This window comes from Ciconia boyciana, chromosome 5, assembly GCF_034638445.1.
Source record: "Ciconia boyciana chromosome 5, ASM3463844v1, whole genome shotgun sequence".
Lineage (NCBI taxonomy): Eukaryota > Metazoa > Chordata > Aves > Ciconiiformes > Ciconiidae > Ciconia > Ciconia boyciana.
In genome coordinates, this window is record NC_132938.1 from 79,513,283 (window position 1) to 79,530,872 (window position 17,590).

At 37.1% G+C, this 17,590-nt stretch overlaps 1 protein-coding gene and 1 long non-coding RNA gene across 10 annotated transcripts in view; one reads left to right on the forward strand and one right to left on the reverse strand.

Moving 5' to 3' along the window:
• The window catches only part of PDE5A (phosphodiesterase 5A), a 70,882-nt gene extending 57,479 nt beyond the window's left edge, over nt 1-13,403 (forward strand). For all 9 annotated transcript variants that reach the window (XM_072861558.1, XM_072861556.1, XM_072861564.1 and 6 more), the window contains 7 exons: nt 1,080-1,167; nt 2,317-2,417; nt 2,507-2,584; nt 3,207-3,270; nt 3,852-3,926; nt 4,434-4,517; nt 8,337-13,403. In XM_072861558.1, the coding sequence (XP_072717659.1) occupies nt 1,080-1,167; nt 2,317-2,417; nt 2,507-2,584; nt 3,207-3,270; nt 3,852-3,926; nt 4,434-4,517; nt 8,337-8,474 (628 nt within the window). In that variant the 3' untranslated portion in view covers nt 8,475-13,403. The remainder of the gene's footprint in view (nt 1-1,079; nt 1,168-2,316; nt 2,418-2,506; nt 2,585-3,206; nt 3,271-3,851; nt 3,927-4,433; nt 4,518-8,336) is intronic.
• The window catches only part of LOC140651738 (uncharacterized), an 84,398-nt gene that overhangs the window by 56,435 nt on the left and 10,373 nt on the right, over nt 1-17,590 (reverse strand). Inside the window, exon 2 of the long non-coding RNA XR_012042497.1 lies at nt 6,912-7,028. This is a non-coding gene — a long non-coding RNA (uncharacterized lncRNA). The remainder of the gene's footprint in view (nt 1-6,911; nt 7,029-17,590) is intronic.

Below are 17,590 nucleotides of genomic sequence, written 5' to 3' on the forward strand. Positions count from 1 at the left end.
ATTCATGTGAATGATCCTTAACCATACAAAAAGTCCCATGGAACTATATGCTAAAAAAGAATTTCTTACATGATTAAACATTTGTAGGTCAGATTATAATTAGAGTAATAGATTCAGGATCAGCAGCAAAACCAACTTCCAGAAGAATCCCGATTTAGTTGAAAAGATGACAGCAATGTGGGACCAGGGGCTGAAAATGAAGATATAGTAGCAAAAGCTAAGAACCATATTATGCAATGAGGAACAGGGGGAAATTAGAAATCCTGAGAGAGGAGGAGTTTCTGTATTTTGTCTAAAGCTACTCAAACAGTAAATTCTATTTTCTAGACTAACATAGCTTTAAATTCTGCATCCGCACAGTTGGTTTCATCCTGTTTTTCACTGCCTGTAGTACAACCAACATCTTGTTTCCCTTTTGGATTTTATCCTGGGCAAAAGGTGGGTAACAATATTGCAGTAGTTTGGTCACGAAGATAGTGGTGATGAATGAAGTACCAATACAGTTACTAACACTGGGAAATTACTTGATCAACATTTTGGGCCCTGGACCAGAGTCCACTGAGGTCAGCAAGAATTTTTCCATTGGTATCAGAGGGCTTCTGATTAGGTCTGCATTACTACTTACAAGCTCAGTAGTTGAACTGACTAAATACGCCAGGCAGGTGTTTAAAATGTTACAAAAACCAAAACTGTCACTTAAATTTTGCTTGTGAATGAATCTTCTTGTTGCCTTTCCTTTCCGTACAAGAACTTTCACTCTTTACAAAACCTTGTATTACATTCTCACTCCTTGTGTGCAGCTGGTCTCTACAGGTAACAGAAGGCAGAAAACTAGAGCTGTCTGTGCTCTGACAAAGTAACAGCATTGACTTTTTAGCTGTACTCCCCCTGCATCCTTCCAAATGTATGCATTTTGTTTGGCCAGTTACACAGAAGGGGGAAAGGAACTGGTTAAGAACAAGCATGGGTGGGTGGGGGTAAACTGATCATGAGAAGAGGACACTAAATGGGAAGTTATTTCTGGATTAGTAGTATGTTTAATTTGATTCCTCCATCTGATGGGTCTTTCTACTCCTCAGAAGCGAACATCCACTGGCTCAACTGTATTGCCACTCCATCATGGAGCATCATCATTTTGATCAATGCCTTATGATCCTGAATAGTCCAGTGAGTGCCACATTTTCGTGTATGCTGAAGGAAACTATTCCCTATTTTACGTTTTATTTTTAGCTTTTGGATAGATTCCCACCCTTATACATTCCTAAGTGATCTTTATTCCTTTTTGGGTAAAGAAAGCAAATGCAGCAGTTTTGAAATCACAGTTCCATTGCTGAGTGCCACCAAACCCTTCCAAGCGTTGCCTGATAAGGGAAGCCTTGCTAATATCCTTTTGAGTACCTGCTTCCTTGGACCAAAGGAAACAAAAGGCTTTGTTGCCATTTTCATGACCTCTTATGAACCACCAAACAAACCCAAGTCCTTGCTCTCATTTCAAAAAACATTCTGGCCTACACATACACAAAGCAGTCCTGATGAGACTAAACCAAACACTGCTAATGTTGACATTCCAAAGTTAAGTCAAACCTAAGTTAAGTAAATATGCAAATAAAACTACATTCTTCTAGTTTTATATTATTAACTAATTCTAAGACCAGTTACTCAGCATGCACAATCATTTCAAAGCAGTATATTTTCACTGCTCATTTCGTATCACACGTACTTCCGTACCACTGCTGTACTTCCAGCGTCCTTTGTATTGTAATGATTCTTTTCTATTCAGACAGCAAAATATGGAAAAAAAGTGGAGGCAAGTTGCCATTTCACCAGCTCCATAGTGCTTTGGATTAACAGTGGGCTGCTGAGCTTATGTTTCTATGTAATAGCTTGTTTATGTTGCTTCATAAAAGGAAAATATTTTCATTTATGTGAAGTGTATGGGCAGGTACTGGAATCTATTATAGTTCCTCTTCTTCAGGGAGGAGGGAGGGAGAGGAAAGAGAAATGCTACGATACAGCTAGTGGCAAATTTAATTTTGATGAATGAAATGGACTTAAAGGCTTTGATGTTGATCTGCTTGCAGTTTCATTTTGTAATAGTCAATTATTATGCTGTTGCTGTGCGGCTTTCTGCCATTACTCAAGAAGACTGGAATTTTTATTTTTCAATTGGGGAATCTGCAAAAGGAAGCAGGGTAAAAGAATGACATCAGATATCAGCAAGCAACTCATAATGATTTAGTATCTAAGAGACATTTTAGCAAACTGGTGTGCTGTTGCCCATTTTGCTGATAACACTGGTTTTGTTTTTTTGTAAAGGGAAATCAGATTCTCAGCAGCCTTTCCATTGAAGAATACAAGGCCACACTGAAAATGATAAAACAAGCCATTCTTGCCACAGACCTAGCACTATACATAAAGTAAGTCAGAGGCAAGCTTGGCTGGATAGTCATTGCTGGATGTTTGGATTGTGTCAGCATGCTGCAAAATCTTTTACCTTCTTTTAAAGGAGGAGAGGAGAATTTTTTGAACTTCTAAGGAAGAAGCAATTTAATTGGGAAGATCCTACACAGAAGGAGCTATTTTTGTAAGTAAAAGCAGAATGATTAAGAAGTCAGTTAATATCATTAGGTACCCAATTTTCCATGCCACGTTGCTGTGAATGTCATTAAAACCAGCAGATCTGTGTGCTCTGGGCCTGTACAAACTGGCACTGGCACATAGGCACTGAGTGACTCCCTGGGTCTGAATTTCTAAGTCTGCAACCTGTATAATAAACTTTGTTAAGTAGCATGTGGAGTTAATGAGCATTTCTGTTCTTCCTAAAGAGTGTAGGGTTCCTGCCTAGGTACCATGTTCTTTTGCTGTTGATACTTTACACTTAAATATTGAACTGCTGAAACAGTAACTAAAGATTCAGGACAGGCAGTTTGTTTTGAAGCTGATTCCTTACAAACATTTCATTTGACATGAATCCACCAGATGAGCCAGTCCAGATTTGCTCATTTCTGTGTGCTCATTTCACACAGGTGAAAGTCTACGACATCATCGAGCCTTGGATACCTTTATAACTTTGCTTTAATATCACTGGTTTTCTGAGTTTGATGTTCCTTGAAATTTTAGATTCTATTTTACTAATCACTTGACTTGGTGGCTACATACATTTCACAATACAGTAATTTATAGACTTCTTTCTGGTTTTTCTACAGAGCAATGCTGATGACTGCTTGTGATTTATCAGCCATAACCAAACCATGGCCAGTTCAGCAACGGGTATATGCTTAATTTTAAGATTTGCTAAATACAAACTCCGCATAACGGCTTCTGCTTCCTCCATCCAGTCCTTATTGCAAAGGCAGAGGTGGAATGCAGAGCCTTAGGAAGCAGTCCTTCAAAGTGCTGTATGTGGATTGAAGACTTCCTCAGGTCTTTGTAGAAAGATCTGTGCATTTAGCTATGTCACCATGTTAGCAGAAATCTGAAGGTAAATCAGGAATCTTTGTTCTTTCCAACATTTCTGTGTTTCTACAAGGCAGTCAGTTGATACAACACACTAGTGTCAGCTGACCTTTTTCTATGTGTTAATCGTTCCAACTGTTATCAGAGGTAAGATGCCTATGTGCCGTTTTATTCACTTTGCTTTGTCAGAGTAAATATCAGCACACGCAGGCATTTTGTTTGTGCACAGATGTGTGCATGAAGAATTCTAAAAGCTAGCTGTTAAGCTGGAGAGTCTCCTTATGGGGGGTCCCAGTTCATTATATCCTAAGGAGAGACAGGAAACACAGGAAAGAGTTTTGACTGTAGGTAGCAAGCAAACTTTTAGAGTTCTCAATGTGTGAAATCTCTTACAGACTGCTGAGCTTGTAGCTACTGAGTTCTTTGATCAAGGAGATAAAGAGCGGGAGGAACTCAACATAGAACCAACAGTAAGTGGCAGAATCATGCAGAATCACCTCTTTCAAAATGGCTTCTACAAACAGCACTTCACATTCCTTTCAAAAGTCACAATTTCTCCCACTGACCAGAATATAGGACCAACTCCTTCCCTGTCTTCCTAGCAGTCAGTTTTCTTCTGCGCTTCCCTAACACCAGCAGTGTGTCGTTATCTCTGAGCCAAAAGAACAGACAGCATTATTTCTTCTAAATTGGTATTACTAAATTGTCTAGGAAATACATTCCTAAATTGGTACCTATTGTCAACCTAGCTTGTCTATTCATCTAGTTATTTGGGCTCTGTCAGTCCAAAGACAATCTCCTAAGGCAAGTCATGCAGTCAAATTACCTGCATTGTAACACGTGTACTGATACCCTGCTGTGTTGAGCTTGCTGTGCTTTTTAAGGTGCTGCTTTTTAATTCCAGCCTGTCTCTTTGGTTTTGGCTGGGTTTTTTATTTAATGCATTTAAAGAGAGCTTGCTTACTTCTTATCTGCAGGATCTAATGAACAGAGAGAAGAAAAATAAAATTCCCAGCATGCAGGTTGGATTCATAGACGCTGTTTGTTTGCAGCTGTATGAGGTATGGTGCCTGAGAAAGAATTGCAAATATCTAAAACCAGAACTGCTCACTGTAGCCTCTAATAGATGCGGATTTAAAATTAGAATAAAAATCAAATAAAAAACTAGTCTTTTAGTTAAAAAAGATTTTTTTATTATATATTACATATGGTTCATTATTCAGTTGAAGAAATTAGTATTTATCATTAATGGTATGTTTGATTAATGTATTTTGTTATAATTTTTTAATACCTAGTGGTAATTGCTGTGCTCTGTGCACTTGGTATTAGATCCCTGGGTTATATTCTGGATTCCAGCAGCTCCAGTGAGCTGCTATGATCATCAGGTAAAGTCACAAAACTAATGCTTTGCTATCTAGGAAAAGAATGGTATCCATGTAGTGCATTGATAAAAAGTGTTGTTTAAGAGTTTTAAAGAATTCAGAATTCTTCATGCAAAAGGTAATATAGGAAATTTACCCCAGTTTAACATTTCCCATCCCATGTTTTTCTTTCTCTTTCATCACACACAAAAGCAGTGCATGAGAGAATTCATTGAAATGTTTTTCATCCTGGTCACAAACTGTATAAGCAGATACTTGGTCAGATATAGTGTGAAACAAAACATAAAGATTTCTTATTTTTTTAAACCAGTAAAGCACTAGAGTGAAAGCCTGTTCATTGTGACTGTAGCAAGTATTTTACAGGAACTGAGGTGAGAAAAAGAAAGGTGAGGAACAGATAGCCTAACTCTTAAGAATCTTCCAGTGGGAGGAACAAGGTGATTACTCGAATTTTTCCCTCTTACACAGTAAACTTTTCTAAAAAGAATCCACATCCACCAGTTAGAAGGAAACAAGGATAGAGGAAGGAGAGGGAGCTACTAGCTGCTGCCCCTGAAACTCACATGTTTCTGTGCTGTAGAAAGTGTTTGTCAGCAAAATAAGGCAGCCTTTGCTGAGAAAGCCTCAGAAAACTGTCTCCAGTAGGAGGTAGGCCACTGAAAGAAGACTGAGTATCTGTGGAAAGGTACAGGCTATACAAACAGAAAATTCTTTGAACAGAACACCTGAGCAGGTTCGAATGCCCACAGCTCCAGAGCCTGAACTTCTATACTTTTTCTTAGGGGAGGGCTTTACTTTTCCATTTATGAAAAGACCAGAACATTTTCAATTATTTACTCTGAAATATGCACTGCAGCCTACATCAACAGTTACCAAGTGACACTAGTCCAAACTGTACCCAGCTCCTGTACAGTTCCTGCAAGGAAATGAGGTGCATGAGTAATTTCTAGCTACTGTGCCCCTGCTTTGTAACTGCAGCTTTGTTATGCCACAGTGAATGCAAAGCCATTCCTGGTTAGCAGCCAAAAGCACCTATAAATGTCTGGAGTCACAGAATCACAGAATCGGACAGGTTGGAAAAGACCTTTAAGATCATCGAGTCCAACCGTAAACCTAACACAACCAAGACCACCACTACACCATGTCCCTAAGCACTTCATCCAAACGTCTTTTAAATACTTCCAGGGATGGCGACTCAACCACTTCCCTGGGCAGCCTGTTCCAATGCTTGATAACCCTTTCAGTGAAGTAAAATTTCCTAATATCCAATCTAAACCTCCCCTGGAGCAACTTGAGGCCATTTCCTCTCATCCTGTCACTTGTTACCTGGGAGAAGAGACCGACCCCCACCTCTCTACAACCTCCTTTCAGGTAGTTGCAGAGAGTGATAAGGTCTCCCCTTAGCCTCCTTTTCTCCAGTCTTCTCCCTTCTCCTTAATTTGGAGGAAAGAGGAGATGCTGTGTCCACAGGAGGGGAGTCTAAGCAGCATCTTTTTGTTCAGAACATGTTGCCTCTTAGAGCTTTCAGTGTATCAGTCTTGTCATCTTGTCTCAAAGTCTGACCTGAACTGGAACAGCACATGGCAGGCTGACAGTGTCTGGGACTTTTATAGACTCAGAGTAAGCCAGCATGTGTCCTAACCTGACAGATAAGTGAGAGTGACTTACCTGCAGGGGCAGAGAGCACTGAAGAGGATGGGGAGCCTATGAGGAAGTGACAAAATGCGTAACAGTACTGGTAAATCCAAGGAAGGGGCTAGGGTTTGAGCTGATCCAGTGTTTGTTTATTTTGACTGGAGTACAGGTAGGGGATATTACCTGCTTACACAGGTTTTTGCTTTCTTCAATGAGTAATAAATGGTAAAACTTATAAACAACTTCAGTGTTACTTTGAAAATGAACAAGCGCACAGTTCACTCTCCAATGTTCTAATGCTATAAAAGCAAACAATAAACAGGGTTGTAGTGACAGCCTTTTCACTGTTTTCTTAGCTTTCATCCAGTCAGTAGGAATTTGACACAAAATGCAAACAGAGATGAGTTCCCAATACAGCACTGCAAGTATGTGACTTACCATGTTATTCAGAGTAGGTCAGATCCCAATGAACTGAAGTTTTGTGGCTTGTGTTAGCTAGGTAACCAGTGCAGTTAAACTGAATAATCTACAAGTCTTCCCTTTACGTTCAGAAATCTGAAAAAATAAGAGAAATGTGTTTCATTCTCTTCATTTTTTAATTGAAAAGAGTACCATTTAGTAGTTCTAAATGCTGTTTAGATATATTCTCATAAATAAAACAGGAAAACTCCAGAGATATTTGGAGTTTTATATAAGAAGAACTCCCGTTCTTCTTATAGTGGTGTAAATCAAGAATAATTTGATTAAGTTTACTGGAACTAATGAAGCAGTCTATAAAGCCAAAAGGAACTATGAAGATTTATACAAGCTGATAATTCAGTAGGGTCCCTATGTAAAGTTACAAGAGAACTAGACATTGCTACCTCACTTTATTTGAATGAGACCTGAATTCTGTGTGAAATTCTGACTGATTTTACATTTTGTATAGTGACCAGCAGAGGGGCCAGGATTCTTCTCTGTGTACTTTGCAGTCAGTCATAGTAGTTATAGAATCAGTGGGCTCAAACACTCTTTCCCATACCTTACTGTCCCACACTGTCTGAACTATTAAACTCCCGCTTTACATTTCTGAATAGTGTGACTTCATTCCAAAAGCCAACAGAACCCTTTATGCAAGTAAGGACTGACTGTCATAGTGTGAGGATACATTTTCATCACTTCCATCAGGAAAGAAAACCATACCAAAATGCTTATGAATTGTTCTTTTATTTTTTCAATTCTATATTTAAATACCAGAATCCAGTTTTCCTTCACTCTGATATAGTAACACAGCCACATCATGAAAAATACTTGATTGACTTGTCACAGCGTGACTTGTCACAGTCACACTCCTAAAAGGCACTAAGTGTCAAATGTAATTTATCTATCATGTGCTAACTGTCTTGAATTCAAATATTTCTGGGAGAACTCCTCTGAATCAGTTGATACACTGTCAGTGAATACGGTCCCATTGACTATACCTGCTCTGTGTCTGATTACCATTCCAAGGTCACCCTTATGACCAACCTTGCTATACATTCAAAGGACTGGTTTGCAAACAAAGTCCATGCATAGTACTTGCCTAGGAATACTGGACAGGTCACTCGGGCATAATACAACAAACTTATCGTGGTTCCTTCTGCACCTATGTATCAAGTGCGGTATGGACACTGCCGCTCAGTCTAATCTGCACTAGCGCCCGGTAATGGTGTTCATGTTAGATGTGCAGCAGGAAACCTTCCTTGAAGTTCAAAATACAAGTTCAATTTCAATTGTAGATAGACCTCGTATTTCAATCATTCTGGTCACTCTCATGGTCATCTTTAAAAGCACTTACTTTGTTGTTAAATGTAATCTGTTTTACATGTTCTTAATTTATTTCAGGCCCTAACGCATGTGTCAGAGGCCTGCTACCCTTTACTGGATGGCTGTAGAAAAAATAGGCAGAAATGGCAATCCTTAGCTGAACAACAAGAGAAGAATCTGATTAATGGAGAAAGCAATCAAGCCAAACGGAACTGAGATGCTGATTTCACAACCACAAGCTTAAATTCACATAGAAGACATAGTAATAGGGGAGTACTGCATTATGCTAAACACTATATGAATTTGGCTTACGGTTTGCCACATTTCAAGATATAGCATGACAATGTATATGCCAAGGTTATATAAAGATAGTATGTTTCTTTTATTACATCTGATTGAGATGGAAAAAGACCTGCAAGGGTAGTTTTTGCTACCTTGTTCCACAAGAAGGTACGAGTGCAGTTACTCGACTGTCCCTGAGAGCCTATTACTTTATAGATGTATATAGTTGTTTAGTGATCAGATGTTGTGGCCAGTATCTTAAAGACTACTGCATTTCGCACCTTTTTTTCTCTTCCAGTCTTGCTGTGTTATGTTATAAAAGTAATGAGCAGTCTTGCCTGTTCTCTTCCCAGAGGTTCAGAGGAAAGATTGGGGCTGACTCTGGAGAGCCTAATCCAGCATACACTAGGCTAACCCCTTTCAGGAGATAGAACTGGGCTTCAAAGTGAAAAAGCCCCAGAATCTGTGCACCCAGTAGTTTTTTCCATATTAGAGGAATGTCTTAGCAAATGTCTTACATTTGGAGAAATTTTTAAAAACCCTGTGAATTACTAGGCAATGGGGGTCTCAGGAGTTTTGTGGTAGAAGTGTCATAATTATCCATGAATAATGGAAACTGCTTGAAGATTGATGAAGTGTCACAGCATAACTGACAGGCTGCCATGGAAGAATGGCTCCCATAGAAAGCTGCAAGAAGCACACAGAGAAATGGAAACTAAACAGGATCATTTTTATATGCTGGTTTTAACTTCATTTGGAAGTTGAATTTAACATCATCATAACCAACAGACTGCATCACGGCCAGAAAGAGTAGAAGAGAATGTGACTGCAAGAGCGAGAGATGAAAATCTGAATCAGAATGATGCAGGAATGGCACACTGCTAGTGACTATCACTGACTGATTCTTTAGGCCAGTGCTACTATGAAATGGCTACGACCACTTTGAAGAAAGTTTTATGTTAACGTCTTTTAAAACTCATTTTTAGCATTAGTCAATGTTAACAATGATTCATCACAGTGTCTTAAAGGAACAGGAAAAAAGAATACTGAAAGCAAAAATAGCTGAGAATGCTATAGGGGTTTGCCATTTGTATATGAGGCATTAACGTTCAGAAACGTAGAAATCAATTAACTTGCACTAGTAAAAAAAGCAATGTTGATATTTAAATGAAGATGACTAATAAAAATTGTTTTGAATTGGGAACCAATACAAGAAAATATACACATTAGACAAGCCCCAAAAGAGTAATACGAAGAGAGTACTATTCTTTGGGTAGACAGGATTAGGAGATTAATGTCAGCAGTCTAAGATTGGTTAGCAGTAGGTATAACTTTGGCTGCACAGAGACACAGAAAATGTTACTGTTTTTTAATCTGTAGTAATGATTTTTCAATTAAAATCAGCAATAGTGTTAGGCAAAAGTAATATATTTGGGATTGTACTTTGAAGTGTGGGAGTTTATTTGTATCACAGTAATCCAGAAATTTCTAGTTGGAAACTGCAAGAAATTCTTCTTCCGAGGAGATGATCAATCCCCCCTTGTAAGAGCTGGTCAGAAAGACAGTGAAAACGACCTCTTTTTATCAGTCTCTGCATTTGGATAAACTATACCAGAAGCTAACAAAAGATGAAGCAAATGTTTCAAAATGTTTGACGATACTGAGTTTCATAGTCAATTTTTCTTTAAATGTAGAATAAGGTATTCTGATAGTCTGCAGCATTTCTGCCAACCTAAATTATTTGTCACTGATTAAATCCTATCTCAAACTTCTCTAATGACTACCAATAATATTTTACTGCAGCTGCATTTGAAAACATTTTTCTACAAAAGTATTTCTCCTGATTTCTTTTTTTCCAGATTTTCAAAAAAAGTATGGAGGTCAACAATAATTAAGAATTCTAGGGCTACTGTTATGCAGTGCTCCATATGTGTATTTTTTACTACATACAATATATGTATGTAGTATGTCATAGCTATGCAGAAAAATGACAGCAGCCTGCCTCCCCAGTATCATCCCCCCCAAAAAAAGTTTTTAGGTACTTTTTGATAAATAGGAAACTTTGCTTCAGGATTTGCATAGTCCTTGTATATTCTTCTCCTTGAATGCTTGAGATACTGAAATATAATTATTACGCTAACTGATGAGATACGTATTTAATATAAATATGAATAAAGTATATGTATATAAAGGTGTATTCTTGCTAGTATGGTTGAGACTAGTAATTCATGGTGACAACACAGCAAATCAACTATGGTGATATTACAGTGTAGTGACGTATCATTTACATTAAGATCCCAGTATTTCATTGTTATATTGTGTGTTCAGCAAAGCTTTATTATGACGTAAACTTATAACTACTACAAAGGAGTGCTGGATTCATACCTTTGACTTGAGAAAAATGGACATGACGTTGCATTTTTTCAAAGGTTCACTTAAAATGAACACAGTTATACGCTATGTGCATATATTTAATTGCATATCTGTAGACATTTATCCCACAGAATTTCTTCCACTACAAAGATTGGAACATAAATAGAAACACAGTTCCTAGCAAATAAACCATTTAAATGTCATAATACACCTGTATCTCTATATATTTCTACAAAACCAAACCCTTTACGCTACTGGTTTAAGAACCTTAAAAGCATAGATTGCTGTACTTCATGACATTTCAGAGAGTAATCAAATTGTTTATATAGTGTTTTACTCTGCCTGAAGGCAAAGTCAGAGTGTGCTGGTTTTGTGTCATAGTTTTGTGTGAACTGTTTGCAGAAATTGCTCATTCTTTTCATAATGTAGATAGGTGACAATATGAAAAAAAGCCAGGCTGTTTTCTGCCTGAAATTCACTGCCTTCAGAATTCAACATTTTCAAACCCAGCTAGTGGATTACAGCCATGCAGCTGCCATTAATTTCATAATGAGTTGCATATCTAATTATTTTAGTCAGGTCTCAAACATATTCTCTCCAATTTATATTGTCTAGCTAAAGTAATCAGTGTGGATTATACAAGAAACAAGCTGAAATGGAGTTTATCACTTTGTCAGTTCAGTCTTAAGTCCATTAAAGCCATTGTGAAATTTGATATTTAAGTCTTCGGGTACAGAATTTGTCCCACTAATTTTTAATACTTGTCTCAATGAAGACATCTAAGTTAGTATCCTACTTGCTCTTAGACATGGACATATTTTCTTTTAAAGTCACTCCACAGTTTAACGCTTAGAGTACACTTTTCTTTCTGTTTTTGTTCCCCTTCTGAAAAAATTACTTGTCATACATATTAACATACACAAAATCACTGATTAACCCTACCTCTTCTAATTAAAAATAACCATGAGTCTCTTAAGCTGTAGGTAGTACTTCTTTTCCAACAAGTTAGTCACATGTTCAATATTAGCTGTAGAATGTCTAGGTTTTCTATTATCTCACACAATAAAAGAAAGGAGGGGAAAATAATGTAGTGTTGATTTTGGAGATGGTATTGATTTTTAATTAGTAGCTGTTTAAAGTTAAGAGCAGATTACTCTGATATCTTCACAGAATAGAGGTGGGCTAGTGATAAAAGTGAATAATCTATTCCATTGATGAGCAGCTGATCTCTCTTAGAAGAGAGGACTGAAGTCTGATTTTATGCATCAACCTCTGACAATTGCGTGCATCTAAAGATAAGCTTTAGAACTCCAATCCAATGCATTTTATCTGGCAGTGGCACAAACTGACAAAATCAGAATACTGTCTAATTCATATATAAGATCTTCCAAAATTACAAGGTAACTGATTTTCCAACCCATTATACAGAAAGATTATGAAGAGTCAGATCTAGCTCCTTAAAATTAGGGGATGTTGCCTGAGTGATCTGGTTGGTGCCCCTTGCAGTTATGCATAAGAAAATAGCAGAGAGTTTTGATGGACAAAATGCCTCACTCATACTAAATTCATACATTTTTAAAGGTTTTATAGAGACCTAGTATTTCAGGCGAATTTATACATTAGCTTTAGTTAGGAGCCTTGTCTCTGTGATGCTGTAGTTTCTTCTTCATGTCAAATCACATGCAGTTTACATTCCACAAGGTTTTGGCTTTATTTCACAGTTCCCTGCTGTACTTCTTCAGGGACTTGCACTAATTTGAAAGATAAGCTTGAACATTGGAGCTTGAATAAAAAAATTAGTTTGGCCAGAGTATGGTAAATAATGAGGACTGGATTTTTTGGTTTGGACTTTCACAGGAACAAGAAACATCACAGAATCTGGCCTGGTAATGAGTGACACTTGCTAAATACAGCAAATTGTGACAGCAAGGTATTTTATCTTTGTCACTGCTAGATGAATGGAAATTGCATAGGAAAGTTTGTTTTCCACATAAAGAAGTTTGTTTCCATAGAGAAACTCGTATCTAAGTACCACTGTTTGTAAATGTATATTTATGTGACAATGCTATATAATAGCTAGTTTCCACTAACTTTCACAGCATGAGCTTGTCATGCCAGGGCCTAAGGCATGCTCACATGCCCATTTGAAGTCAATTACGTGATTCCCATTTACCTCAGTGGGAGTTGGATTGAGCTGTATAGAAAGTGGAAGAATGGGTCAAATCCACCTTTTTTACCTATAAAGAGGGACCAAACTCTTACCCTTGGTAACACCTGCCTCACCTGCTCTTTGCTGTATTCAGCTATTCCTGCTGATGCCCAAGGTACCTTACAGATGTAACTGAAGTTAGAATTTGAGCCCTCTATGTATTCACGTGGCAGACACCTGCATGTGTCTCTTAAAGAATGTAGTGTGAAATGCACTGTAAATAGTTTTAATATACATTTCTATTATAGTTTAATAAAAATCTTAATCACAGTCACTAGCCACTGAGTTTGTCCATTTGTATTCTTTTATCTTTTAAAAATATTTGAACAAATATATAGTTTCTGGGCACAGTATTTTTGTACTAGGTTAAGGGGGTTACTCTGTATATTATGTTTTGCCTTGAAGCAGTATTAAAGTCTTCTGAATGTTATGTATTCTTGCTTGCTTCTGTCCTATGACTACTTAGTAAAACTAGTTGCACTACTTAGGATAATTATTAGTCCTACTTACTGTACAGCTGATAGAGAATATAGTCAGGTTATTTTCTATGGTCAAACTGCTGCTTATTACTTATTTCCTCATTCTTCTCTTTGTACTGTTTTCATGCTTTTTAAAATAAAAAGGATGATGTCAAATTTTACTGTTTGTTAATTAATATTATTGAGGTTTACTTTTCGACACCTCATTGCTCCCTGATTCAGATAATTGCTTCTGTAAATTTACATTTCATAATAACTTCTCTAGGTCCTAGAAATCTTGGAGAGAACAACTTCATTACTAACATCAAGATACTTATAACATAAGTACTACTGAGATGAGCCAGTGGTAAAGTACTTCTCGTTTAAAGCCAGCAAAAAATAATTCACTGCTACTAACCACTAGAGAGCACTGCAGCTACACTTCTACACTTACTAGGAGCTGTCAGAAACCAGTTTATTGGATAGAACTGGCAAATACAACTGTTAACACAGATCCATCCTCATCCCTTGCCCCCAGATATCAATACCTGGGTAGCATGTAAGAAAGATGGAAGTAGTCAACCCAGTGACTTCAAACAAAACTGTGAAAAAGTTATTTTTGACAACAAAAGCCTCATCATATGTGAACTGATGATCCTAGAAGTAATTCTAGACCAACGGGCTTCTTGGCAATTTCTGTTCTTTGCCTATTAGGTTCTCCACAGCAACACTTCTGGCTTGACTTTTTTTAGCTCTAGGCAAAACCAACAAGTATGTACGTTCCTGACAAACAACAGTCTCATTCAAAAAGTTATGAAGGGCCAGATTTAGTTCAGCACAAAACACAAGCACTGTTTGCTTGAACCAACTGCAATTTATGAGTGCAACTGAACAACTGCCTATGTACAGCTACATATATCAGGTAACCATTTGCTGTTGGGACTACAATCTTTCCAGCCCACTCACCAACCTAGTCATGCTCCTGCTTAGTCTTCACTGGCCTACTGAATGTTTGAATTCATTTCTGAGAAGTGGCGCAGTTTTCAACAGGAGTACTGGAATACATTTCTTACCCAGCCCAGAAAAGAATATAACCTTGAACGAGGGCATTTTTATTGAAGAGGTGAAAAAGAATATTACACTCAGTCTTTCACATCTTGCACAACTATGATGCCTTTTTAACAAATGGAAAAGACAATAGCTCTTTCCTCCAGCCATATTTTTACTAACAGTGGTGACAGCTATTGCTGACACACTTTTCACATTCCTGTGAAATCTCACCCTTTAAGATTTTTTGGAAATAATTCAAATGTGTGAGTTTGCTACAGTAGTAAGCTTTAGGATCTAAATTGATGGAATCTGACAGCCATTGAGTTTTTCAGCCCTTCAGAGGAGAGTAGCATTTCTTAGCATGCACAGAACTTTAGAACTCCAATTTCAGTTGAAAAATATCAGAAGTTATAAACACAGTAAATTTTTGCTTCAGTATTTACAATTCAGTATTTCTTGAAATACGTGGCTGCATGCTTTCCCCCCATTATTCCAAAGCTCTTATTTAACACGGAAATTTATTTTTACACTTCCTGAGAGATTGAACTGTTCTCCAAACAGCTGCATTATTTTCTGTTCTGAGTCTGTACTATCAAGTAAAGATAAAATCCTCTTTCCTGCTGAAATTTGAGGATAATCAATTCCACCATAACCTGCTACTGCCCACCCAGTGGTTCATAATGGCTGATAAATAGATCTATACTTTACACTTTACACAGATTTCTTTGTTTAACATCATCAAAGATCTTTAACAAAAAATAGGGGTAAAATCCATGGTTAAGTCATACCACTAGTTTACACATGATACATGAACATATCGGCATTTCTTCAGAATCGTTTTTTGTAGTAGTTAATCAAGTCACTGGCACATTATTTTATAATATATATGGCTTTTTAACGGAAGGGAAGTTCATATTACAGATAAGTAAAGGGGTTAATTTGATCAAGGTCACATAGAAAGTCCATTTCTGAGCTGGAAATAGAACCAGGATATGGTTGTCCGTTCTGCTTTGAGACATGAAGAAAAGAATGTTTTGTCTTGAAGCCATCTTTTCCTTTTGGATATACAAATATTTCAATATCTGAGACATATCAGGTGCTCTCTTGCTATTATGCTGAGCTCAGAACTCTGAAGCTCAATATTTTACAGATGAGATTAGATTCAAGTCATGAATCCAGATAATCACAATAATCTTTGGTGGAGTTTGGAGCTATATCATAATCAAGAGCAAAAGTGTACAATAAGCAAATAGCTATGTTGAAATTAACTAAAAGTCCAGTTCAAATTTTGGAGAAACTGAAAAGACTGATGCAAACTTTCAATACTGTACATTGATAGCTCATTGGACTATAACTCAACCCCACCCTTTATCACATTTCATATTCTGAACAAAAAGAACAAAAACTTCCCTAAATTTGCCTGGAAAATACAGGAAAAGAGTATTTAGATACACATTTAAATACCTTAAATAAGCCTGACACAAAGCCCTGTGGCTCAGCTGACATATCAGTCTCCATGTAACAAGTGACAAATGGCACTAATACTCAGAGATTCATATAATCTTTACTGGAAAAGCACACATTTTTATTGGCAATTGTTCACTCTCACCCTCTTTTCATTGAAACTAGGCTAGATTCTGCTATTCTAGGTAATCCTAGGATTCATTTTAGCATGCAGTAGCGGATGAAGTAAATACCAGAGTTGTTATTGCTTTAAGAAAATCCTGCATTTTGCTTCTAGATTTTTTTAACCTGGAGCTTATTAGCTCATGCACTTCAGTTCTCCCCAATAATCAACTCTCAAAAACAGGCAGCACTTTATGGATCAGGGCCATTACACAGAAATTAAAAAGGAGTGTATACAGACACTTAAGAGTAAGTTTTAAGATCCACAGCCCACTACTAACTAATCAGACAAATGGATCTATACTCACTGGAAATTCCTAAGTAATCTTCAAATATGATTTAATCCTGCTGCAATACAACATCCAATTGCAATATATACTTTGAAATTATTTATCCAAAAGATGGCATTAGTTAGGCTCCATCAAGCTCCGTGTTGCTACGCCACCCATAGTTATGCTAAAGTTGGCTTTACTGGCATAGATTTATCTATTTACCATACCGATATAAACTTGAGTATTGTGGTTTAAATGCTTAGTAAAACTTCACAATAAGGGATCCAGGGGCACTTAAATGATTGAAGTGCCCAACCATCTTTGCAATCCATCCCAAGACATATAGAAGAATCACACAGTAGAAAACATGCATAAACACTGCCAAATCAGTTCACACTACCTGAAGGAAATCAGTTAATCTGCATGGTTTTAACAGGGTTTCATCTCTCTCTTAATATATAATATTATATATAATAATATTTACATAAGTATATTATGTTTATGCTGGCACCAAGCCATTATCACTCCATGGAAAAGCTGAGTTCTACCGTCCTAGCTAATTTTAGGCAGAACAACTTGAAGACAAGCCACAAAATAAATAGGACAGACAAATATAACCCACAGCAAAAGCATTTTTGTCACCCAGATCTTTGGAACCTCATTGTCAATTACCATCATAATACAGCCTGGTATGATTATCACAGGCTAGCATGATGAGATTGTCATGACCATATAAGTTAATAATTTATTTCCATCCACCTCATTTAAAGATCAAACTTCAAAGTTAAACAGTTAGTGCATTTTCAGTGTTCTGAAGCTGGCATGTTGAAGAAAGCCACGAAGCCAAGAATACACACCCTTAGCTTTCACGACTTTCATGCAACCAGCAATACTAAAAAACAAGTTTTTCAATGCACCATCTAAGCAAAAATTGTAGCTTTGAAAACCACACAAGGAAGAGGTAGACAGAAGAAGGGAAAAGGTTGTGGAATATTCCAACCAAAAAAAAAAATCTATAAAAACCAATTTTAATTATAATTTTAGAAGGAAACCCAGCTTTTA